General features: G+C 31.3%; 4 protein-coding genes and 1 non-coding gene across 15 annotated transcripts; 3 read left to right on the forward strand and 2 right to left on the reverse strand.

The window, feature by feature from the left end:
* The first annotated feature begins 1,354 nt into the window (after positions 1 to 1,354).
* Positions 1,355 to 5,071, forward strand: AT3G05150 (Major facilitator superfamily protein). Of its 3 annotated transcripts, NM_001337564.1 has the most exons (19): positions 1,414 to 1,454; positions 1,540 to 1,712; positions 1,826 to 1,888; positions 1,987 to 2,076; positions 2,203 to 2,262; positions 2,367 to 2,432; positions 2,569 to 2,634; positions 2,874 to 2,949; positions 3,074 to 3,138; positions 3,245 to 3,337; positions 3,412 to 3,492; positions 3,575 to 3,659; positions 3,754 to 3,863; positions 3,944 to 4,003; positions 4,102 to 4,155; positions 4,243 to 4,302; positions 4,393 to 4,507; positions 4,590 to 4,698; positions 4,839 to 5,001. In NM_001337564.1, the coding sequence occupies exons 2-19, from the start codon at positions 1,557 to 1,559 to the stop codon at positions 4,879 to 4,881; spliced, it is 1,452 nt and encodes a 483-aa protein (NP_001326594.1). In that variant the 5' UTR covers positions 1,414 to 1,454; positions 1,540 to 1,556; the 3' UTR covers positions 4,882 to 5,001. The 3 variants fall into 3 exon arrangements, with proteins under 3 accessions (NP_187166.2, NP_001326594.1, NP_001326593.1); NM_111387.5 differs by having other exon boundaries at positions 1,355 to 1,454; positions 4,590 to 5,071; NM_001337565.1 differs by lacking the exon at positions 1,414 to 1,454 and having other exon boundaries at positions 1,467 to 1,712; positions 4,590 to 4,871.
* Positions 5,072 to 5,307: 236 nt separating this feature from the next.
* On the forward strand, positions 5,308 to 6,428 carry AT3G05152. Its single transcript, NR_143902.1, has 2 exons — positions 5,308 to 5,428; positions 5,856 to 6,428. It is a non-coding gene; the product is annotated as an other RNA (non-coding RNA).
* Positions 6,429 to 9,536: 3,108 nt separating this feature from the next.
* AT3G05155 (Major facilitator superfamily protein) lies at positions 9,537 to 13,556 on the forward strand. Of its 2 annotated transcripts, NM_001337566.1 has the most exons (17): positions 9,537 to 10,119; positions 10,273 to 10,335; positions 10,438 to 10,527; positions 10,623 to 10,682; positions 10,760 to 10,825; positions 10,919 to 10,984; positions 11,062 to 11,137; positions 11,255 to 11,319; positions 11,422 to 11,514; positions 11,720 to 11,791; positions 11,893 to 11,977; positions 12,089 to 12,132; positions 12,257 to 12,319; positions 12,417 to 12,533; positions 12,684 to 12,743; positions 12,851 to 12,965; positions 13,252 to 13,556. In NM_001337566.1, exons 1-17 carry the CDS (start codon positions 9,988 to 9,990, stop codon positions 13,362 to 13,364), a joined length of 1,380 nt encoding a protein of 459 aa, NP_001319476.1. In that variant the 5' UTR covers positions 9,537 to 9,987; the 3' UTR covers positions 13,365 to 13,556. The 2 variants fall into 2 exon arrangements, with proteins under 2 accessions (NP_001319476.1, NP_683530.2); NM_148688.2 differs by lacking the exons at positions 12,684 to 12,743; positions 12,851 to 12,965; positions 13,252 to 13,556 and having other exon boundaries at positions 9,911 to 10,119; positions 12,257 to 12,554.
* An 856-nt stretch (positions 13,557 to 14,412) lies between these two features.
* AT3G05160 (Major facilitator superfamily protein) lies at positions 14,413 to 18,636 on the reverse strand. 3 transcript variants are annotated; one of them, NM_111388.4, is made up of 18 exons: positions 18,225 to 18,636; positions 17,875 to 17,937; positions 17,359 to 17,448; positions 17,146 to 17,205; positions 16,992 to 17,057; positions 16,837 to 16,902; positions 16,671 to 16,746; positions 16,460 to 16,524; positions 16,261 to 16,353; positions 16,054 to 16,134; positions 15,850 to 15,934; positions 15,679 to 15,722; positions 15,520 to 15,582; positions 15,376 to 15,435; positions 15,218 to 15,271; positions 15,072 to 15,131; positions 14,864 to 14,978; positions 14,413 to 14,729 (listed from the first exon to the last, which is right to left on the reverse strand). In NM_111388.4, the coding sequence occupies exons 1-18, from the start codon at positions 18,336 to 18,338 to the stop codon at positions 14,608 to 14,610; spliced, it is 1,377 nt and encodes a 458-aa protein (NP_566247.1). In that variant the 5' UTR covers positions 18,339 to 18,636; the 3' UTR covers positions 14,413 to 14,607. The 3 variants fall into 3 exon arrangements, with proteins under 3 accessions (NP_566247.1, NP_001327811.1, NP_001078111.1); NM_001337567.1 differs by having other exon boundaries at positions 18,040 to 18,636; NM_001084642.1 differs by having other exon boundaries at positions 14,447 to 14,729; positions 17,875 to 18,491.
* An 85-nt stretch (positions 18,637 to 18,721) lies between these two features.
* AT3G05165 (Major facilitator superfamily protein) lies at positions 18,722 to 24,304 on the reverse strand (the record flags this gene model as incomplete). 6 transcript variants are annotated; one of them, NM_001202882.1, is made up of 19 exons in its annotated part: positions 24,244 to 24,283; positions 23,938 to 24,124; positions 23,782 to 23,844; positions 22,705 to 22,794; positions 22,486 to 22,545; positions 22,321 to 22,386; positions 22,151 to 22,216; positions 21,926 to 22,001; positions 21,776 to 21,840; positions 21,578 to 21,670; positions 21,355 to 21,435; positions 21,158 to 21,242; positions 20,987 to 21,030; positions 20,828 to 20,890; positions 20,684 to 20,743; positions 20,496 to 20,549; positions 20,320 to 20,379; positions 20,149 to 20,216; positions 18,722 to 19,107 (listed from the first exon to the last, which is right to left on the reverse strand). In NM_001202882.1, the coding sequence occupies exons 2-19, from the start codon at positions 24,076 to 24,078 to the stop codon at positions 18,939 to 18,941; spliced, it is 1,404 nt and encodes a 467-aa protein (NP_001189811.1). In that variant the 5' UTR covers positions 24,079 to 24,124; positions 24,244 to 24,283. The 6 variants fall into 6 exon arrangements, with proteins under 6 accessions (NP_001189811.1, NP_001154590.1, NP_974225.1 ...); NM_001035563.2 differs by lacking the exon at positions 18,722 to 19,107 and adding an exon at positions 19,477 to 19,749 and having other exon boundaries at positions 20,102 to 20,216; positions 24,244 to 24,263; NM_111389.2 differs by lacking the exon at positions 18,722 to 19,107 and adding an exon at positions 19,477 to 19,749 and having other exon boundaries at positions 20,102 to 20,216; positions 23,938 to 24,127; positions 24,244 to 24,258.
* Between the last annotated feature and the right edge of the window lie 1,230 nt (positions 24,305 to 25,534).

A 25,534-nucleotide genomic window follows, 5' to 3' on the forward strand; every position in this document is an offset into this window, starting at 1 on the left:
AAAAACTACTTTCTTTATCTTGTTGATAAGGAATTTATAAAAGATCAAACTTGAGTAATCTAAGTAGTTTTAGTTTTACTAATTTCATTTACTGTTACTAATCAATTGTAGATATTGACATTCTTGTATATATTGCGACCTGATAGTAATTATCTTTAATTTTCTATATGTTTTTATTCAAGTAGTACTCTGTTTTGTATTTTCTTTCTTGTGAATAGAATATTTTCTGTGTGTATATGATGCAGAAAGCCTGCATTAAAACCTGCATTGGCTTTATTGCTTTGCACCGTTTATTTATTTTTATGATTCTTATTTTTGTGATTAACAAATATTATTTCAAGTGACTCTTATATAAGTTTTGGATAGTTAAACCACGGACCACAATCATGTTGGAAGTGATTGTTCAATACTTCATTGTTGTATAAGAGAGGGGACATCGATCATTTATGTAAATCTTGTTAGGTACTGTTCTGTTCTATCAATCTATCAATAGTCCCTACGCTAACTTTCTGTACCCTCGATTAAATAGGTTTTTGCTCAATGACGCTGGGTCCAAATTGTAATGACTCAGTTCAACTTCCGCGACAAAATCATTTTCATAGATTTTGATGATTTCTATAGTGGGCGGTTTTTTCTATACATCTTACATTCGCAAGAATTTGAATGATATTAGCCCATATGACGAGAAGAAGAATAATTCATTACTTATGTGGTTAATGCGGAGTGGAAACGAATATCTCATGGCCAACTACAAATCCAAATACTGTCTTTTGAATCCCTGTAGTTTTATACTATATGATCTAGAGTTTTTTTTGGATTTTGTCTCCCAAATTAGAAATTATTATAGTATCAACTATCCATCACATTTATAGAAAAAAAAAAAAAAAAAAACTATCCATCACAGCTTGGATCTTGCGGTGGGCCAGGAAAAAACACATGAGCATCGGATCTGTGGAAAACAACTGTCTTATCGGGTCAAACCTTTGAGTCAATTACACGTTACTGTGCATGTCATAAACCATCACCAAAAAGGAAAACAAAATAACAAACCATGCATCTTACTTACCCAGTAACACAATGCATCCATAATGTACATAGTATTTGTGAATTTTTTGAGGAAAGTATTAGTGAATATTATTACTATGAAATACCATGTAATTACTTCTGAATTATCTTACTTAAGAAAATTCAAGTTTAGTCAATCAACATTAAAACTATAGAGAACCCCCAACGTGTAATAATGCATTGGGAGTTGGGACTTTCATAAAATCTCGAATAAATTAATTCAAATTGTCTAATTCGTCCAAAATTATCCTGCATGGGTTTTAGCTAAGCCAGCCTAGCTACATGTACTGATTTATACAGAGATAAATATAGACATGATATATATCAATAAATTAGGAACAAATCAGAGTTTTTAGATCTAAAAACACGGTGCCTTCTCATTTCCTCCGGTGAGTTATCCAAATCTTGTGTTTCTTATCATATATCCTATATTTTATCTACATAAAAATTGATAAGTATTCGTTGAATTCAAAGGGCATTTTACGAAGAAAATGGAGACAAGAAAAGACGACATGGAGAAAAGGAACGACAAATCCGAGCCGTTGCTGCTGCCGGAGAATGGATCCGACGTCTCAGAAGAAGCATCATGGATGGTTTATCTAAGCACGATCATTGCCGTTTGCGGTTCCTACGAGTTTGGAACATGCGTAAGATTCTTTTACGACACCTATTACTTTGGAAATAAAAGATGATGAGAACCTAAGAATTTGTGACGATTAATCTTTTTGATACGAGAAAATCTGTGTTTGTTTTTTAATAGGTGGGATACTCCGCTCCAACACAGTTTGGGATTATGGAAGAGCTTAATTTATCATATTCCCAGGTTTATATTAAATTGATTAAGTCTTCTACGTTTATAGATGCATGTTTAACAATATTTTGCTTAATCTTTTTTTTTTTTTTTTCTCTATTGGAATCTAGTTTTCGGTTTTCGGATCGATATTGAATATGGGAGCAGTGCTCGGCGCCATTACATCGGGGAAGATTTCTGATTTCATCGGTCGGAAAGGGGTAAAACCTACCTAAACAAAATTGTTTTTATCTCAATATACACACAATAAATCCTAAGAAAAATATACCATTTTTACGAAATATAAAATTACTTTTTGGCTCACATGGTTTTTGTCTTTGAGACAGGCCATGCGGTTGTCTTCAGTGATCTCTGCCATCGGCTGGCTGATAATTTACTTGGCCAAGGTTATTCTTTTGGCTGAATTTCTTCAATAGCTGTTTTCAAAAAAAGCTTTAAAATAACATGGAAAATCTGCAACTAAATAGTGATGTTTTTTTTTTAATATTAGGGTGACGTACCTTTGGATTTCGGAAGATTTCTAACGGGTTATGGTTGCGGTACCCTTTCCTTTGTGGTACGACATTTTCATAAGCATTTTCCCCTTATGGATAAAAAGCCATGCATAGTGTTATAAATTAATCAATAAATAAAAATTCCTTTTTATATATGAAACTTTTTGGAAATCCACATTTGGCACCGATTTTGTGTAGGTACCGGTCTTCATCGCCGAAATTAGTCCGAGAAAATTGAGAGGAGCCTTAGCGACGCTTAACCAGGTGATGATGATGTCCTTTTATTTACTACTGCATTAGAAAATGTACTGATTACAATAGAATCAGAGCTAGCATATGTGTTGGTGTTTTCGAGATATTTGACATTGTATCACAAATTAGGAGTATTTTGTGGTCAAAAAAACAAAAATCAAAACAGTATTTAGAGTTATTTAAATCTTTTAAAAGACAACAAAAAATTATTGTTTTATTTCTGAAATAAATTGAAATTGTTAATATTGCAGCTCTTTATCGTAATCGGATTAGCTTCTATGTTCCTCATAGGCGCCGTCGTAAATTGGAGAACTCTTGCACTAACCGGTAAACTTGTTTGTGCGGTAGCTGAACCGGAAATATTTGTTGTTGGTTTAGTAATTATACAAAATTAGATGGTATAAAATTTAATTTGGGTATAACAAAACGAGGTTTAATTAACCAATTTCAGGAGTTGCACCGTGCGTGGTTCTATTCTTTGGGACTTGGTTCATCCCTGAATCACCCAGATGGCTGGTAAGATCAACGATCGTAACTCAACATATGGTTGAAATTAACCTCTTAACATTAAAACCAAAAAAAAAACTAACCGACCCAACTCATATGCATTTTGCGTTTCAAGGAAATGGTTGGCCGCCACAGTGATTTTGAAATTGCGTTGCAAAAACTGAGGGGTCCTCAGGCCAATATCACAAGAGAAGCCGGGGAAATTCAGGTACAATCTAAAACCAGAAAATCGGTTTTGTTACGTGACATGACATTTTTCGTGTTTTGAATTCCGGTTTATAGGAGTACTTAGCGAGTCTTGCTCACCTCCCGAAAGCCACATTGATGGACCTTATTGACAAAAAGAATATTCGATTTGTGATAGTAAGAATCTCTAATTCCATTCAACCGATTATAACTATTTCCCGGTTTGATTTGGTTAAATCTTATTTTTCTATCTATTCAGGTTGGAGTTGGTTTGATGTTTTTCCAACAATTCGTTGGAATTAATGGCGTTATCTTCTACGCACAACAAATATTCGTATCAGCAGGTTATAATTCGAAAATGATCTAGCAAATGTTATAATCTAACATACTCCATTTCTAGACCATTCATCGGTTTTTGTTCCATTTTTGGAGTACCAGGAGCATCCCCAACTCTTGGAAGCATTCTATACTCGATCGAACAAGTCGTTCTCACAGCACTAGGCGCAACATTGCTAATTGATCGGCTTGGAAGAAGGCCACTTCTTATGGTATGGTTCTTGTTTCAGTTTCCAATAAATCCTAGAATACCGGTTTAGAGTATTCGGTCTGACCATGCGGTACATTGCAGGCTTCAGCTGTTGGGATGCTGATTGGATGTTTGCTCATCGGAAATTCATTTCTTTTGAAGGTCAATCATATGAAAAATAAAATTAAAAAATTAAAGCGTATAATGTCAGGAAAAATATAGGACGTTTAGGTTAACCGGTTTGATTTTGGTTTTGACAGGCTCATGGTTTAGCACTTGACATCATTCCGGCTCTGGCAGTTAGTGGTGTCTTGGTAAACATCTATAAACCTAATTTTGGTTTCAATATATATGGTTTGGTCTTGGTTTTTTCCTCGGTTGACCCAAAACCCAATTTCCAGGTCTACATCGGTTCGTTCTCTATTGGAATGGGTGCAATCCCATGGGTTATAATGTCTGAGGTAATTTCAAAACAATATATAATGTTCATATTTCATTATTTTTTCTTAATCTTGTCATTACATTAATTTACTCTTTTTTTATACTTCCAGATATTTCCAATAAATTTGAAAGGAACTGCCGGAGGACTTGTCACTGTAGTAAATTGGCTAAGTTCATGGCTTGTCTCATTCACTTTCAACTTTCTCATGATTTGGAGCCCTCATGGTATATTACATTTTTTTTTGTTATTTTATATACATAACTACTAGGTGAACAATCAGTATTGATCGCATTTCTTTGTTTTTAGGTACATTTTATGTGTATGGTGGGGTATGTGTATTGGCTATTATCTTCATAGCAAAACTTGTTCCTGAAACTAAAGGCAGAACCTTGGAAGAGATTCAAGCAATGATGATGTAACTCTGTAAATATATAATACATGTTAATTTTTTATTTTTTTTATTAAGGTATAACTATCTACATGCAAACGCATACCATTATCAATATAACCGAAAGGCTTTATATGTATTTTATGAATTTAATTTTGGATTTTCAGATTTCGTAAATCGAAAGAATTATGGCATGAAAATGTTCTTTAGTCAAGAAGTGGGCATGTTCTCTCGTAAAGAGGCTTTTCTCGAATCAATCAAACACACAGTCATACCCTTCAAATTAGTGAGGAGGATATTGTTCACTACTATCCCGCCATCGATTTTTCTTCTTCTCAATTATATCATACATAATGGGCCTTACTTTTGGGCCTTCAGCTTTCAAGAGAATTTTACTCGGTAAATGAATAAAAGAGTCTTAACTCTTAAGTGCGTTTACGATTTCCGATATTCTTCTAACGTTTAGTTTGATTTGACTTGATACAGTGGAAAAATATGAACGTTGTGAAACGGTAACATTTTCTTACCGTTTGAATCTATAATATTTGATTGGAAAGAAATTTAAATAATGACTCTCTATAAATACTCCTTTCTTGACTCTGAAATCTGAATCCTCTTTACTTGGTTTATTTCTTACAAATGTCGAGTACAATCTTTTTTTAGTTCTGTTTTTCCACTGGAGGAGTTCTCTCACTCAAATTTTATCTACATTGCTCATTAGCCGAGAGAAACAAAACATAAAAAATCCTCTTACAAGGTAAAATACTCTGGTCTTGATTCTTGTATATCGTTTTGCTATTTAAACGGTTCTTGTTAGTTGTTAATAAATATACACGTTCTTCATCTTTTAAGCTGCATCTTTAATGGAGTTGAACTAAGAACTTAAATGCTCTGTTTTATACTTAGTTTATACATTGCTGTCTTGACTTCAACTATGAACTATGACATTAACTGATTTTTAGGCAGCTATTTGTGTGTCTGAATTAAACTGAACTTTTGTAGCTATATATAATTTTTTTTGTAATGAGCTAGATATATTCTGTCTGCGAGTAGAATGAAGAAATAATCGGTTTTGACTAAATTGCTAAAAAAAATATGCTATTTTTGATTTTTGTGTAATATATATATGCGTGTATTAACAAACGGAAAATAATGATGTTAATGAAGATTGATTAATTTTGCAGAGGATTGAAGAAGGGAAAACAAAGCCTTGGGGCTGTATCCACGGGCTTCCATCTTCTAAAAGCCTTTGAAGTGGACCAGACTCTGTATGTAGCCATATTTGTATTTTCCTTTTTCTTTCCTGATATAGATACATGGATGTATGTAGATATGAATGATAAATGGGTTATGTATAGATGTATGATTAGGATGTGAATGTATATGACTAGGGTGTGAATGTATATATGTATGATTAGGGTGTGAATGTATAGATGTATGAATAGGGTGTGAATGTGTAGAACTATAGAGGTGTGTTAGTGTAGGGTGAGAGTATAGATGTATGTATAGGCTGCATATATGTGAAGTGAGTGAGCGTAGGCAAAGCGCCCAATGCGTAACTTAGGGAGGAAACACGGCCCCTATAACCATCCCTAGTCACACAAGTAACAACAAACACTCTAAACGGCAAAAACAAAGCTAGGAAAAAATATGTCGAAATGCTAGTCGAAACACTAAATGTTCAAGTGTTTTACGTTAAAATAGGACAATAAAAATTGCCAAGGCCCAAAATAAAGCAAATATAATTTTGTAAAACACTTTTAATAGTCTAACATAACATACATTCCAAAAAGTATTTGGTACCAGTGTAAAAAATGACACAAAATAATAAATTAATAAAATTTGAATTATGGTTTTATAGAAATATTTTAAAAGTTATTAAATTAAGAAATTTTCTCTATAAATTAATAAAATTTTGCAAATTCCAATATTTCAATTTCTTGTGGAAAAGACTAGCGCAATGGCTTAATGCATTTCATTGACAGTAATTTATAGAGATTTTTACTGTATAATGGCAAAAATTAACAAAATACGTCAAAAATGGCCAAATACAAACAAGGATAATGTTTCTCAGTAAAATGTTAGATAATTAAAATACAAAGTGGTCTCGGTTTTGTCCCAAAAAAAAAGTGGTCTCGGTCAGAACAATAAATCAAATTTTTTGTTTTAGTTTTTTAGATTTTGTATAAAAATTTAAGAAGTTAAAAAAATGTAAAGAAAGAGTTTTTTTTTTTGGTAAAGAAAGAGTTCATTTAAAATATTATGCAAGCTTTACAAAAGTTTTGTGATCATTGATTTAAAATTTCTTAATACCACCAGTAAGAGATTAGGCAAAAAAAAAAAATGATTCATATCCTCAAAACACTCGTTGACCCGATAAGCAGCTAGTCTAAACATTTTAAAATAGCAATGCATCGTGCTATTTTATGTTAACTGGACAAATAGTTTGAATTAATAAGTTTTCATGTTAAGGAATCCGATGGGATTCTTCATGATATCCTATTTGTATCCTCCTTTTTTGATGTTTGTCTATTTTTTCTTTTATCAGTCGCAACTTTAGTTGTTAACCTGATGCTTTGGCGAACGAAATGTTATCTCGTTATATTGAATCCTAAATTATGAAATAATATCAGTTATTTGACTCCAAAAAAAAACAACCATGTTACACATCATATAAGTATATAAAAAAACGTTACACTGTCAATATATAATATCGACATAAATAAATTTAAAATAGGAAACCGCGTGAAGACATTATCTGAGTTATTGACATTATCAAACCGCGAGCAATACATGGCCGTATATTTTATGTTTAGTGGAATTTATAAAATATATTTTTCTTACTTGATTTCCTCGTAGTCTACTCTACTTAATACTCTAACAGTAAGTAGGTAGACAAGGGCCTTCATTTTTTTCTTGTATACAAGCGTGATCCATATCTACTCGTCTACAAATTTGGATCAATTTGGATCTCTATAAACCATGTAATCTGGCAAAATTCTGCGTGAAAGACTTTAAAGAATTTGAGTTATTGACATAATCAAACTGCGAGATATATGGCCATATATTTAATTTTTATTGGAAGTTTTCTGACTTATTTTTTTTTCGTAACATCACGTAGGCCTGATTAGGGCCATCATATATTTTGTATTAGGACAAACGTGATCCATATCCACTTGTCAAGATAAATGTATATGTATAATGTTTCGTGTTCATAACGTTAAATAATTATTGTAATATTTCCATATATATATAATTAACAAAATAGGACCCACTGCAATTTAATCTATCTAAAACATGTAATCCGCATTACCCTGACAAAATTCGAATATTGAGTTGTCGTTATTGGTTAATTAATCATGTTTAACTATAAACAAAGAAAAAAAGCATCACACCCAGTGAGAGACCCTATGGAAAAGGGCAGATTATTCTTTACACACAGACCCTATGGAAAATTGGGATGCAAAAGACAAAATTGTGATTAAAATGGAAATGCCTTTATGGATTAGGATTTGTGGACTTGGGAGAGGCTATCTATATACGTCCTCATGTGACCTTGGAAGTTGGAACACCACGAAAGGAGTTGATATACTAATTAAGTCGAACCACTAATTAATGGGAAGACGTGCGTCGACCGTCGATGAAGTTGCGTAACTTAAAAAATTTAATTCCGGATATGATAATTTCCAAATAATCATGCTTATTTATATATGTCTGGTCTAAGTCTAATTAACAATGCAAGCAAACTGTAGTCATGCTAGTGAAATGGATAAATTAATAATCATTTATCATTTCCAATTAATTCAGTCTGGCATTTACACTTTCTGTTAATTTTAGCACTATAACGTTTTCATCTTTTGACAAATACGTTAAAAAGGTGGAATACTACTGTACATATACATGAGCAAAATTTAAAGAGTATCTTGGATAATTATTATTACTTCAGATATGTATTTAAAAAGGGCTAGCTAGGGTTGGAAAAATGATATACATAATACATGTTAATTATAAACATACAAAAAAAAATAAAAAATTTATAAACATACAATAAAAAATGGCAAACGTTGTTAATAAAACTGAAGAAGACGCTCTTGGTTTATAGTTGACTAATTGTACTCGCAATATATTCAAAGGTGTTATTAATTTTGAAAATAACATAACTTATATTGCTTTAGTCCTTCAGTTTCTTTCTATTTTTCACACATTTGTTGGTTGGTAAGTTTTTAAATTGTGATTTTTTTATTAATTATAGAAATGGGGTAAAGTACGTAATAGAAATAGTAACAACAATGATGAGCACGAATCCAATCTACCATAACTGCGTTAGATAAATAAATGAGTTAATTATGGAAAAGGGACGGAAAAGTTAAACAATTATAAGATTAGGAACAATGCATAAGTGATTGTGAAAACCAGCACTTCTATAATGCTAAAAGACGCTTCTACCCTCGTCAAACTTTGTCTTCAAGCTTTTCCCGTTCTCTGTTTTGATAAGGGAGATGCAAATCTCTGATGAAGATGACGAAACGGTTGCCGATCAACTTCGAAAACGCAAACACGAAACGGTTCGTAAAACCAAACAATTACGTCATCGGAGATGCAGATCTGTCATGATTCTGGTAATTGTGGGTGTTGAAAATACAATTAATCATGAAACTTCAACAAAATTAAGCCATATCAAACTTCGAAACGAGAAAGATTTACAATTCTTTTAATTTTTCTCTCTTGGGTTCACCAATTATTAGTTCCTTACGCTTTAATTTTCATCAATGGAGTTCATGATAGCATTCAGAGATAGTAGAGGAAGAGAACGTTAGAGAAATTGCATGGGTTTCCTAAATAGTATCATCTTAGGGTTTAGTAATCTTGAATCAACCAGGGTTTTTAATTATAAATGATTTTTGGGATAATAGATTTTGTTTTTTCGGAAGAAACGTTAGAGTGATAGAGGAGAAGCTTGCGAAGATGAAGGAAAAGAGGAAGAGAAGCTGAGATTGAAAGGGTAAAATCGTCCTATTCCAGAAATAAAAGTTCCTTTTTTCAAAGGACCTCCCCAATGTGCCTAAAATCAAAGACTTTTGAGAAAATATTCTCATTTTGACAACAATCCCTAAATAAATAGATGGTTCTGTAACTATCCTTGTGTTTAATATACAATGAGTATACAGTAATTAGCAACGAGGTCAACCCGTCTATATGAATCTATATATAAAGGGAAAGCATAGCTAGTTCTCAGAGTATATCTATCTCTCTTCTTCTTGTTCTTTAGCTCGGTTCAATTCTATAGTATTTGAGGCTTATATTTGAGTGAAGAAAATGGAGGGAGAGAATAGTAGCATTGAGAAAGGATTATTATTGATAAGGAAGGAAGAGAGTGCAAATACAACTCCATTTCTTGTCTTCACCACTTTCATCATTGTCTCTGCTTCCTTCTCCTTTGGCGTTGCCGTACGTTTCCACCTCTCTCTCTCTCTCTCTCTAGATACACACACATATGATACGAGATTCGAAATTTAGAACTGGGTTTTGAGTAGAAATATTCCAGTGTTCAAGTTATTTAGATATTCAGGCATGTATCTCAATTATTTTGATGATAATCAGTTAGGACATACTGCTGGTACAATGGCCTCCATTATGGAAGATCTTGATCTTTCTATCACACAAGTATGTCTCATTACTATTTTAGATCGGTTTTAACAAATAAAAAACTATTTCTGATAAGTCTTATGAAAACTGGAATTTGGTTTTTATGGATATTTTTCGCAGTTTTCTGTATTTGGTTCACTATTGACATTTGGAGGAATGATTGGAGCACTATTTAGCGCCACAATTGCAGATTCATTTGGTTGTAAAATGGTCAGATATTTCTTATTGTAAATCCTATATACATTGGCAAATCCTTAAACCACTAATCACTTTTAATAATGTTTTCGCTCTAATAAATTTCTTAGACTTTGTGGATCACTGAGGTATTCTGCATAAGTGGATGGCTTGCAATTGCACTAGCCAAGGTTTCTTCACTACCCATTTATAGTATCCCTACTATATAAGCTTCCTCTCTAATCTCGATTAAGTTATCTTTGCGTAGAACATTATTTGGCTGGACTTGGGACGATTCTTTGTAGGAATTGGAGTTGGTCTCCTTAGTTACGTGGTAATTTCTTTAAAAGAAAAATGGTTTCTGGATAGAAAAATTCTATTTCTTTTTTTTTTTTAACAACGCTAGTTTATATTATTTTTTTTGTAGGTTCCTGTATATATCGCAGAAATAACTCCTAAAACTGTGCGAGGCACTTTTACATTTAGTAATCAGGTAATGTAATTTTATATTTATATATTGCTATTTTTGGGTTGATATATATTTATTGATGAAGGTCTAGTTATTTTCAGTTATTGCAAAATTGTGGAGTCGCAACGGCGTATTACCTTGGAAATTTCATGTCATGGAGAATAATAGCCTTAATAGGTGATTCTTCTCATCTACTATAATTTTGTTTTCTACAGTTTTCATATTTAGTATTCATAAAGAAATTTAAATATTACTTGGATAAATATATCATCAAATATACTTTAACGTCTTCAGGCATACTTCCATGCTTGATACAACTTGTTGGGTTGTTTTTCGTCCCCGAATCTCCAAGATGGTTGGTTAGTTATATGAATCATCTCATATATACAATTTATAAGTAAATTGTCTATTTTGTAAGTAAAAATATATGCATATAGATGTAACGTGATTCATTATTGTAGGCAAAAGAAGGTCGTGACGAAGAATGTGAGGTTGTTCTTCAGAAACTAAGAGGAGATGAAGCGGATATTGTGAAGGAAACTCAAGAAATCTTGGTACACATACATATAAATCATGATAAAAAAAACAAATATTAACATTTCATTTAATTTTGATCAAAATTTATTTTATTACTATTTCTTCCATTATTTCACACACAGAATTTTAAATTTAATATTTTCTTCTTGAACAAAATCTTGCTGATCTTTAACAATAATAATATATATAAAAAAATCTCATCTTCATTCATTTTTTTTGCAGATTTCTGTTGAGGCTTCTGCGAATATCAGCATGCGTAGTCTTTTCAAAAAGAAATATACTCATCAACTTACAGTATGAAATAGGGGATTTCATTCATCAGCAGAATTTTTTAAAATTATTAAAAGTAATTTAGTTGACTGAACTGATTTTTGTTTTTGGTTAATTGAATCAAGATTGGTATAGGTTTGATGCTTCTGCAACAGTTAAGTGGGAGTGCAGGATTAGGTTATTACACTGGTAGCGTATTTGATCTTGCCGGTAAGGTTTCATCAATGTGGATTCAATGGTTATCATTGTTTTATTCTTTTAATGATTATTTACGTAAATATATAAATGTTTTCTTTTTCAATATATTTTCAAACTCTTAAGGATTTCCTTCTCGGATTGGGATGACGGTGTTGTCTATTGTCGTGGTACGTATATGTAAAAATATTCATAATGTGATCGTTGATTCGATTATGAAATGGGATTGATCATTTACACTTTTGACTTCTAAATTTCTTCGACTCGATTATGAAATGGGATTGATCATGATAGGTACCAAAAGCTATATTGGGTCTGATACTTGTGGAACGATGGGGAAGAAGACCGCTTCTTATGGTTATGTAACTTTTATTTATTGCTATAGTGTTTTATTGTGTTAATTGGTTAATTACGTTTATAGAAAGCATACAAATTTGAATGTACAAATTTGCAGGCATCGGCATTTGGTTTATGTTTAGGTTGTATCTCTCTTGCATTAGCGTTTGGATTGAAAGGTGTCCCTGGGGTTAATGTAAATGTTACTCCCACTTTGGCATTTATAGGAATAATGGTAAGTAAGAACCAATTCAGTAATTTATATTATCTTCAAAATAAAAAATCATACTTTTTTGTTCTTTGTAAATGTTATTTTTTAGTAATAGCTAGATTCTATAGAAATTTCAAAATTTGATTAAATAGAGTTTATCTATAATCCAAACAGACATTCGTAATGATGTTCGCAGCTGGATTAGGAGCCCTACCATGGATCATAATGTCTGAGGTATATATGTTTACTTTTATATGCTTGAACAAACTTTTTATTTAGTTTCCTTTTTCTAATGGCATTCAAAATTGTTCATTTAATTTCCTTTAATATTTTTTGTTTAGATATTTCCGATGGACATGAAAGTAGTAGCTGGGAGTTTAGTAAGCATAACAAATTGGTTTACTGGTTGGATCGTCAGCTACTGTTTCAATTTTATGCTTCTTTGGAGCCCAACCGGTACGTCAAAACTAGTCCAGATCGCATTAAACTGTACCTAATTTCGTTTTCTTCTCTAAACCTTATCAACCAAATTTAGAGATTCATTATTTATACATATTCACATAACTATATAACTTAACAACAGAGACAAAAATTAGATAATTTTTCTGTTGTCAGTTTGAACATTTCTTGGAAACCCAGTCTCGAGTTCTTTAGTTTTGGATCTTACAATGATATATGATTTATGAATTTCAAGATTCCAATAACGATGCCTATATCTTATTTTTGCAAACTCGAATTGCAGGAACTTTTATCATATTTGCTACGATAAGTGGAGCAACGGTTGTATTCGCATGGTGTTTAGTGCCTGAGACTCGAGGATTGACTTTAGAAGAAATCCAACGACGTGCTAATTAATTCTTTGAGTTACATTGATCTCAAATATGAAATATTTATAAGAAATAAAATCATAATTAATCGGATGTCATATATACAAACGCTGAATGTGATTCGATTATGGTCTAAATTCATTGATAGTTTTTTTTAATGTAAGATCATGTTGTTTACAACAAAAATTACAACAAAAAAAAGGGGAAAGATCAGGTGTTCATCATGCCGACAGTTGTGCTATAATCTTTTTTATTATTATCAAACCAAACCTGTTGGATTTAGATCATATTAAAAAGTAGAGCTAACCCAACCAAAATTATCTAACCTAACAACGAAGAACAATACAATGACTGATGTTATATTTGAACATAAACTAATTATAAATTTACATGACCTGCTTGATTTAGATCATAAAAAGTAGAGACATGCCAACCAAAATCTTCTAACCTAAAAAACGAAAAATAATACAAATGACTGATGTGATATATAAGGTGAAGTTCTACAATGCACGTTTCTTGGTCCCCAGATCCTAATCTTAGTAGTTTTGCCTTTTGTGTTCAAAACTTCGGGCTAAGGCCCAAATAGTATACTCGGGCTAGGGCCGGTTTGAAAAAAATCCCCTTTCTTTCTGCCGACGTAATTCAGAGAACGAAATCATGTCGCCGTATCTTAGATGCGTCGTCGCGCAGTACATCCATTATTCAGAGTCAGACTGTATCACAATTCATCTACTTTTTCTCTCTTTTTTTTCATTGTTTAGAATAATTCAGTACTGTATTTTTTTTTAAATGTATTGACTGGTGTAAACTGGAAAAAAGGTCATCCAGTGTGACACAGAAAATAATACAATGACTGATGTGATATTTAGGTGACGTTCTAGCATGCACGTTTCTACCTTTCATTTTGCGTCCAGGTTCAGTGACTGATCAGTCATGATATAGCTTTTGCCACTTTTCGTGAAGGGTTAATTAAATCCAACTAATTATTTCATTTAATGCAATTCATATTTTATTTATATGTATATAATGTTTCCACTGTCTTTGTTTTTATATATCTATTTATATACTTTCCAAACTATGACAAAGCGTATGTCGTGTTTTGTTTTATTTAAATTTATGTAACATTCATTATGGAAAAAATATAGCTAGGATATATACGACAATGTTCGCAAGGAAAAGGTTTACACATCAATCACTATGAAGAGCAGGTTGTGTACTTTATTATGTAAATAATGTTTGCAAAGACACTGCCAATAGATGTAAATGTGTATTTAGGTTGTCCCCGTAAGGGATGCTTGCAATTCTTCAAGCGACTGTCCTTTGGTTTCCGGCACGAGCATCCATATAAAAAGCAATGACAATCCCCCCACCATCGCAAATATGTAAAAGGTTCCTATTTAATTAACAAAAACAATAAACAATACGTATAATTGGATTAGTAGATTTTTTTCTGGATTAAGGTGAGTTTTAATATCTTTTTAAGCCTTATGTTCATATTAACTGGAAAATAAAAGAGAAAATAAAGACCTTGTGCGCTCCATTCAAACATAAAGTTGAAACCATAACTAACGAACCACCCAGTGGTCCACGATGTTAATGCAACGATTGACCCTGCTGAAACTTTTATATTTATCGGAAATATCTGAAACAACAAAAAGACACAAAATAAACCTTTCTTTTCTTTGATAAATATTTGGTTATTGGATTTTCTTTTCTTTGAATATAAGTTATTAACCTCAGACATAATGATCCAAGGTAGCCCTCCTATACCGATTGCAAAAAATCCAAAGTAGACCTAGCCAGAATAGTCGAATTACGTTCAGTTTTGTTATTACAATTTAATAACGAAAAATATAATTTGAAAAAATGAATGCTTTTTACCAGAATATTTATGAAGACGAAAACTGGAATAAATTCAGGAAACAGATTCATTTCCTGTTCATCCCCACACACAAAAAAAAATCATATAGATTTAATTGTAATATTATAAGTGCTAATAGTTATCTTATATTAGTCCAATATTAGGAAACAAGAGTAACCTGTAACGTGAAGCTAACCCCAATAAGCAAGGATCCGATAGACATTCCAACAGCAGAAGCCTAGAATAATGTTTATCAAGATAATGTTAATAATTATTATACTGTTATATTGTTATGTCTATATATAAACTGTATTTTTCTAACCAATAGGAGTGGTCGTCTTCCCCATCTATCCACAAGAATCAGACCAACCAAAGCTTTTGGGATCTACAAAGAGTAAAAAATAATCATAATGGTATAATCGAAATAGCTTTGAGAAATTTAATATCGTAAAAAAAAAATCAATTAGTTAAAGGTACGCACCACGAACACACCAAATATCATTGATCCAAGTCTCTCTGAAAAGCCTGTTTAAACGACGAAAATGCAGATAACATAAATAATAGGTAGTATTAAATAACTCCTACGAGTATTATTTATATGAAAGCAAAATAAATTCATAAATAATAATAGTAAGACTATGAATATCCTAACCAGCTTTTCTAAATATGGCATTTGAATAATATGTGATACCGCTAGCTCCAGATAATTGTTGTATCAACATTAAACCAATTCCAACCTGTACATAAAAAAATGAAAAGGTATGATTTTATAAATAAATCATTACTTTCACCAACAGTAAAATCATCAATAACTAGCCTTTTCACTTTATATTTCTCTATATGTGAATTACCGTACCACTAGAGTTCGTCTATACTTCTTCTGAAACATGTCACAAAAACTGGACTTTGAATCTTCTTCAAGCATTTTTGTCATAACCTAAACATAAGTTTACCAAACATGTAACTAGACCAAAAACTTCAAGATTCTATATATAAAAAAAAAAATTATTTATAAAGAAAGTATACTAATAATATTTAAATTGCTAATGTTTATAAAATATACCTGAATTTCAGCGGCTTCATCTGAAACATCAGCATCTTTCCCTCTAAGGCGATGCAGAGAGTTTTCTACTTCTTTAACTGAACCGATTTTAGCCTAAAAACAGTAATAAATAAATAAATTTAAAATAATTTAAGAAAGCTCTATATATTCATATGAAAAATTTCACAGTCGATCTGAAATATATAAAGAAAATACCAACCAACCATCTTGGTGATTCCGGTATGAAATATATACCGATCACTGGAATGAAACATGGAAGAGCACCTGAACCGGAATATATACTTGAATAAAACTAACATGTAGTCTTCACAGAAGATTGAAATAAACAAAAATGTACATGTTGAAATAAATATTATACTATTATTGAAAGAAAAAAAATGTAAATGGCTTGCGAGGAGATATTTCGTTACCTATAACAGCCAGAACCCGCCAATTAATTACAGTTCCGAAAAAATAAATCAGAGAAATTCCACTGTTTTGAAGAAGCTATAAAACCAGAAATAAAAATTGGTTGGCTACGATAAAAATGGTAAAATATAAAAATGTGATAACCAAAAATAAATAGATAAAATTTACCAGGGTTGAAGCAGAAAATGCGCCACGAACATGTTTAGGAGTGATTTCCGCAATATAGACAGGGACCTTTTGCGAATATTTAAATATTGATTTTAAGAAATGTGAAATAAGATGAAAATGAAATTATGTATTAATTATAGATAACTTTAAATTACCACGTAGCTAGTCAAGCCCACTCCGATGCCTAAAGAAATTCTTCCCAAGTCCAGCCACAAGACATTCTTTTCGTTTCCACATAAATCATGTCTATGTATTAGATATATTGACAATTTTTATAGAAAATAATTAATCGAGTTTTGGGATTCACACCTTTGCAAAAGCAATGGAGAGCCAACCAAAAATGCAGAACAAATCGCATGCCCACAACGTCTTTAATTGTTATTCATAATAAAAAAATAAAGAAAATTTATTAGAATTTAGTACTAAGAAAATAATTTTGAAAGAAACTAGTGTATAATTCTCTATGTAATAGTAATTACTAATTTACTAGTATGATTAAGAAATAGGGTAAAATGGTAATACTCGTCTTCTGCCAAGGATGACTGCTAATTGACCGCTAAACAAAGCTCCCACCGCACCTCCCAAGTTCAAAAAGGAACCAAACGCTGAAAACTGGAAAAAAAAATATATATGAAAATTTGTGAAGCACACTTACTTCATCAAAATGCTAAGTTGTTCCTGACAAAATGCAATGCTAAATATAGTATTTTCTCTCAATGTAGTGTGTACTTGCATGTGTCTCTTAATATATTTTTCCAAGCCATTTTTTTCTACTCATAACTCATAAGAAGTAGTCATAACTGTTGGACCACAAGAAACAACTAGATACAGAAGAACCTATTATCTCCAGTTGCGAAAGCTATATCTTATTTATCATTGATGTCTTTATACGTAACTACATACTATAGATTATCAATTTCATTTTCTTCATATCGACCTGGCTTGTGTGTTAAGAGTCTGATCAATTAGGATTAAAGGGTATTTAAATATTTATTACAAAAGCTAAATTGAAAAAGAAAGAAAAAACAAAGTACATACTTGTGCCATAGAAAGGTCTAACTCTTTCATGATTGCAGTTTCAGCGCCGGAAGTATAACCATTCTACGAAATTAAATCATTTGATCAATTAAGAAGAAATTACAGGGAAAAGATCTATATAAAAAAGAAAGAGATTAAGACTAAAGAGATAAATAATAGGTAAACCCATTGGTCGGAAATCCGAGTGACTGTTGCATGTATAGCTAAGATTAATCATTATCTTCAATACAATTTGATCAAAATATATGTGGTGATGGATGGATAATGGGTGAAAAAGTCCCTTCGGGAACATCCGATAAAAATCTGTGGTGATGGCAAAAAAGAGTAGAGAGAGAAATTAAGAAACTCACAGCACATCCATAGCTGAAGGAACTACAAACAGCAACAAAAGTGCTGAGGATAACACAAGCTGTGATACGACGATCATCTCTGTCGTTTTCATGCCGAAGAAGTCCTTCTTCCATGCTTTTATTTTCCCCCGCCACCACTCTTACGCTTAATTTCTCCTCTCTTTATATATTAATTTTCCAAAAATCTTCTAATAAACAAAAAGAAATCTTGCTGATTATAAACAGAGGAGAGGACAAGATAGATAAAATAGAGAGAGAAAATAGATAGAGAAAAACAGAGTTTACACGTGGGGTTCAAGCACTTATTGACTTGCACAAGTGGCCAGTGGCCTTGCTCTAGATCTTTTTTTCCTAACAATTATAAAAATATTTGAATCATAAGAATAAACCATCATAATGTACTTAGCCAGATATGACAAAATCCTCAGTGCCAAAAATTTAAAACTACACATAATTTAAATGTGAGTTTCCATTAATTCTGAGCATATTGTAGAATAGGGAACTGAATGATTCTATTAGATAGGTTAAGTACAATATAGATTACAAGAGAGATTAAATGACAGTCCTAGCCTTTACATATCTATACTCTACACATATTACCCAAACCAAATACTCTAAAGAGCGATCAGTTTAATTACAAAAGTAAAATAATCGAGTGGGATTCTTTTTTGAATCATGGATATCGGTTCGGTTCAAATATTACCCAAAAACCGATTAGGTAAACAAGCTTTTCAAATTCTTTGACATATACATTAGCTTTTGGGTTAGTTTGTCCAACTTCCGGTTTTTGTGAGAAGTTTGTCCAATTTTCCTCTTGTCAAGACAATGAATGATCAATGTACACTTCCTCTTCTTTGGAGGAGAGAACTCTTCCTTCAAACTCCTTCTCCATGAGAGGTATCATTCCGGATTCAATTTCGAAGAATATTTCATCATCCTAAGTACTGTTCTACAATTTTGTGTAAAGGTCTTTACAAGACCGGAAGTTATGACGAAGCTTATCTCAATGAGAATTGAGGTTTTGGATTATGGTAAAAGTCACAATGTAAGGTGACTATGTCAAAGTCGTATGTTTTCATCGACATCTCTTTCGATGCTAATTCAAACTTGTATCAGTTTGATTATATATCCTTTTATGATTATGCTAGCTTTGTTTTGAAATCGTTTGGCATGCTTGACTTGTCCGATACGTCTGATCGTTGCTCTATCCTTCATTTGTTGTCTTAAACTAGGATAAATAAACCACTGATTTGCGAAGGAAAAAAATGTAAAATATTATTAATATCAATATGCAAATAATGTTACAAAATACATTTATTATTTGCAATGCGACTGACAACAGAAAATAAATTTTATCTTTTTACCAAACAAAATTAATAGTATATTACAATATAAATGTGCATTTAGGATGTCCCCGTAAGCGAAGCTTGTAATTCTTCCAATGATTGTCCTTTGGTTTCCGGTACGAGCATCCAAATAAAAATGAATGACATTCCTCCGACAGCCGCAAATATGTAAAATGTTCCTATTTAATTATTATATATACCATAAACAATATGTAAATGACCTACTTGAATTTAAAAGTATATTTAACAATATATACCTAAAAATAAAAAATAAATAAACAAAAACTCAATCATCCAATCTAAACAAGAAAACAAAAGCTAAAAGTATTTGAAGAAAACGTGAATCTAAGAGATATTTTCCGACCGCACATTTTGCACATCTAAAACTGTTTGATACAAATGTCAAAATTCGAACACGATTTTTAAATAACTTTATGTTTGATTTGTGTATTTTTATAAAGATAACTCTTAACTTTTTTTGGTAAATTGTTTTATCCAAATTAATAAAAAAGTAATAGAGAAAATAAAGACCTTGTGCGCTCCATTCAAACATAAAGTTGAAAGCGTAACTCACGAACCACCCACTAGTCCATGATGTTAATGCTACAATTGTTCCTGCTGAAACTTTTATATTTATCGGAAAGATCTGCAACAACAACAACAACAACAGCAAAAAACACAGTAAACTTTTTTTTTTCTTTCATAACGTCTAACTATATGATTTATATAAATTAAAATATGTTATTTACCTCAGACATAATGACCCAAGGTAGCCCTCCTATACCGAATGCAAAACATCCGAAGTAGACCTAACCAAATTTAATTTAAGATTTCTTATAACAAGTTAATACCAAAAATTTAAAATAAAAATAAAAATTTGCATGAAAAAATGAATAAATCCTTGAAAGAAAATGAAAGATTTTACCAGAATGTTTACGAAGACGAAAATTGGGATCAATTCAGGAAGCACATTCATTTGCTGTCTCAGAAACAAACAAAAAAAAAAACATATTATAAGACGAGGATTGTTTTGTCCAAAAAAAAAAGAGGCGAGGATTGTAATATTGATAGTTATCTCATATTAGTCCAATATAGAAATTCTACAAGAGTAACCTGTAACGTGAAGCTAACTCCAATAAGCAAGGATCCGATGGACATTCCAACAGCAGAAGCCTAGAATAATGTTTATCAAGATAATGTTAATAATTATTATACTGTTATATTGTTATGTCTATATATAAACTGTATTTTTCTAACCAATAGGAGTGGTCGTCTTCCCCATCTATCCACAAGAATCAGACCAACCAAAGCTTTTGGGATCTACAAAGAGTAAAAAATAATCATAATGGTATAATCGAAATAGCTTTGAGAAATTTAATATCGTAAAAAAAAAATCAATTAGTTTAAGGTACGCACCACGAACACACCAAATATCATTGATCCAAGTCTCTCTGAAAAGCCTGTTTAAACGACGAAAATACAGATAACATAAATAATAGGTAGTATTAAATAACTCCTACGAGTATTATTTATATGAAAGCAAAATAAATTCATAAATAATAATAGTAAGACTATGAATATCCTAACCAGCTTTTCTAAATATGGCATTTGAATAATATGTGATACCGCTAGCTCCAGATAATTGTTGTATCAACATTAAACCAATTCCAACCTGTAAATTCAAAACAAATCATTACTTTCATCACTGTAAAATCAGAAGTAAATAATTAGCCTTTTCACTAAATTCCTTCCTAGTTCCTAACTTCCTATATATGTTACCGTACCACAAGAGTTCGTCTGTACTTCTTCTGAAACATGTCAGAGAAACTAGACTTTGAATCTTCTTCAAGCATTTTTGTCATAACCTGAAAAAGTAAAACAAGCATATAACTACAATTACATATAGAGAAAGTGTCCTAATAACTTAACAAAAGAAAGAAAGAATATTAATAGTAATAATACAGTAATATATACTAATAGAGAGTGATTTCTTTTAAACATATATACCTGAATTTCAGCTGCTTCACCTGAAACATCAGTATCTTTCCCTCTAAGTCGATGCAAAGAACTTTCTACTTCTTTACTTAAACGGATTTTAGCCTGATAAAAACAACAACAACAAAAAATATATATAAATGACTGAAGTAAAACGTTTACATATTTATGTCGAATTCATAGTCGAAATGATTAAAAGGAAATGCCAACCAGCCATCTTGGAGATTCCGGTATAAAAAATATACCGATCGTTTGAAGGATGCATGGAATTGCACCTGAACCAGAAAATAAAATTGAAACTGATCAACAAAATTCACTTGTTGATATTGAAATAATATTGTAAACGAGGTATTTCGTTACCTATAACGGCCATAACCCGCCAATTAATTACAGTCCCAAAAAAATAAATCAGGGAAACTCCACTGTTTTGAAGAAGCTATAAAACCAAAAAACATTGGGTTGTTACAATAGAAAAAAAATATATAAGGCAATAAGGGTAACAGATTTGAATAACTTCTTAGAGAAATAAAATAAAAGAATAGACTTTATAAAAATAAAAAATAAAAAGAGTATAATAGAGTTTACCTGGTTTGAAGCAGTAAATGCGCCACGAACATGTTTTGGAGTGATTTCCGCAATATAGACTGGGACCTTTTATGAATATAAAAATGTTGGTTTTAAGAAATGTGAACTAAAACAATAAAAATGTAGATGAGATTACCAAATGTAATTGGTGTAAATATTTGTTCAATTACCACGTAGCTAATCAAGCCGACTCCTATGCCCAAGGAAATTCTTCCCAAGTCCAGCCAGAAGACATTCTTTTTGTTTCCACATTTATTCAAATATATATATTAGATATTTCTACGAGCAAAATTATTTTAATCGAAAAATAATTTAGGATTTCTGTGGATTTACACCTTTGCGAAAGCAATGGAGAGCCAGCCAAAAACGCAGAAAAAATCGCATGCCCACAACGTCTTTAATCGTTAATAACCACCCAAAAAAAAAAGATATATATCAATCAGAATCTACGAAAATCATTGCAAAGAAACAAGTATTAAAAATAAACAAGTGCATAATTTGATGTACTAATTACTAGTAGTATGATTTAAGAAATATGGTAAAATGGCAATTACTCGTCTTCTGCCGAGGATGACTGCCAATTGACCGCTGAACAAGGCCCCCACCGCACCTCCCACATTCAGAAAGGAGCCAAACGCTGAAAACTGATTTAGAAAATGTGATTTAGTTATTGAGAAAAATTAGCCTTAAAATACTTATCGATTACATAAAATGGTGGAAAAAAGTTAGCAGTAAGTTGTGTGGTAAAGAGTTACTAATCACAAATACTTAATTTTTAAGAATTAAATACCTCAACTTTTTTTCAAAAATTCCAACAGTAGTACTTAAAAAGCTTTTGTAAACATTTCTAAGTACTTCGTATACTATTTGATTATTATAAAATTAATTCAAATTAAAATGCTATGCTGTTTGCTAACTTTTTTTTGTTAGGTAAGTAAATCGTGTGATCTTTTGATTAGTTTACCTATCATATTAAAATTTGTCAGAAGAACTATATTCGATAACTGAAATAATTATTAATATAATTGAAAATACAGCTATATACAACATTTTAATATTGCTCATGTTCAAATATGACATACGGTGTCGGCGTCACATATGCATGAATGCATCTCTGATCTCTCCAAGTACAAAACAGCTATCATATCGCATTTTCATAATATTCACTTTTGTTTTTTTAAAAATATAATACTTTATATATGGGAAAATATTCATTTTCCAATATTAAAATACGTATCTCTCTAATATTCACATACGCATCTCTCAGAACGTCTGTACATGTGGTCTCTCAATATAGTTAACTTTGGACCGCAATAAAATAAATAATTCGTAAGATAATATTTATTATAGAATAATAGTAATAAATAATAATAATTCACTTTCAGTAGCGAAGCTATAATTTATCAATGACGTCTTTACACGTAATTGCGTATGATTATCCATTTGATTTTCTTCATAACCGACCTGGTTAGGTCTGATAGTTTAGTAATCCATACAAGAAGATTTACAAGCAGCTGATGTTTTAGTTCATAAACAGGTGTAATTATGCATTTTAAGCATAATTAATTAGGGATTAATTGAGTATTTATAGTGATAAAAGCTAAGAAATGAAAAAAAAACAAATTACATACTTGTGCCATAGAAAGGTCTAACTCCTTCATGATAGCAGTCTCAGCGCCTGAAGTATAACCAGCCTATCAAATCCAAGAAATTATAATGATTATTGTTCGAATAATTAAGAAGAAATTAAGAGATTAAGACTAAAGTAAGAAGTTTTAGAAACTGACGGCACATCCGTAGCTGAAGGCACTACAAACAGCGACAAAAGTGCTGAGGATGACACAAGCTGTGATACGACGATCATCTCTGTCGTTTTGATGCTGAAGAAGTCCTTCCTCCATGCTTCTATTCTCCTCCTCCACCACCATTCCTAAAGACTAATCCTTCAATCCACCTTATTTTCTCCCAAGAAATCTTCTTTAACAGAAAAAAAAAAACACAAGAAATCTTCTTGATTAATTGATATAACAAACAGAGGAGAGAGAGATAGAGAGCGAGAGAAAGAGAGAAAGAGAGAATCAGAGAGAGTTTACTTGTGGGGTTGAAGCACTTCATCATTTCCACAAGTTGGTTTGTTATAGAATACGATTTCGTTTTTTTATTTTATTTTAAATAAACAAATATTATCATTTAATCATTTCGAGTTTCGTTTGTCGCTTTGCATTAAGATAATAATGCCAACTTTGAATGCATCCTAGTGAATATAGCTCATTATCTGTCCTCAATACAAGTTGTACGTTCTTTTCTTTTTGTTCCAAATAGTTCTTATGTTAGAGAAAAATTAATATTTAGATAAGATTATGTGTTTATAAAATATAAAAGACAAAAATCAAACATAAAATAAACATTACCAGTGATAAAAATCACAGAAACTTTATAATTTTTCTACAAAAAACTGATTAACCAGACTCAGAATTAAATTGACCAAAATCAAAGGAAATATTCCGTTGAAGCGTATCCAAATAACTCTAGTCCAACGTGTTACATATTGCCAACATAAATATGACTAAACTACATCACCATGTTTTTATAATGTTTTACCAAATAAATTAAAAAATATGGGCTTCAATAATTGACCTACATATTCGTTGGGCGCATCTACCAACGAATTTACAATTCTGTTTTAAATCTTTTACAGTTCGATCGAGCTGTTTTAATTTATTAAATTTACAGTTCTGTTATAAATTATTTTTACTCAAATCAAGAAAGCCTAAATTAATTTTTAATGGGTGTTTTATCTAAAACCTCTGTGAGAATTTTGTTTACAAAATTTTATATTTATGGTTGACCAAAATGACCGTTGGAGTACTTAGCTACCGTTCGTTAAATAAATTTACAGTTCTCTTTTTACTTTCTTTTTACTCAAATCATTTAACAAAATTTATTCACAAAGGCCATAATAAATTAATAATATTTTAGCGGGTATTGTTCACTAAAGTTTGACAATTTGATATAGTATTTTGGTCATACGCAAGTCTTAATCAAAGTATAGTATTTTTGCCAAAAATAAAAAATTATCAGGAAGACTCGGGAAGATTGAGTAAATTTCTCCATCCTATTTCAAAAGTCGTATTATTTTAAAAACAAAACATGTATATAAACATTTTAATTAGGTGATTCTCAAATTCAATTATTTTCTAAAATTAAGACGGAAATACTTTAAGGAAAAAATGTGGATCAAGTTGTTTTTACCCTAAGCAACTAATGCTAGACAAAAACAGAAATTGGCCACCTAATGGTCTCAATATTGTTTTTTATTACTGTTCAACTGATTTTAAAGAAAAAAAACTAACGTTCAACCATAATCATCGTTTCATTTGTAAT

Source organism: Arabidopsis thaliana, chromosome 3, assembly GCF_000001735.4.
Source record: "Arabidopsis thaliana chromosome 3, partial sequence".
Lineage (NCBI taxonomy): Eukaryota > Viridiplantae > Streptophyta > Magnoliopsida > Brassicales > Brassicaceae > Arabidopsis > Arabidopsis thaliana.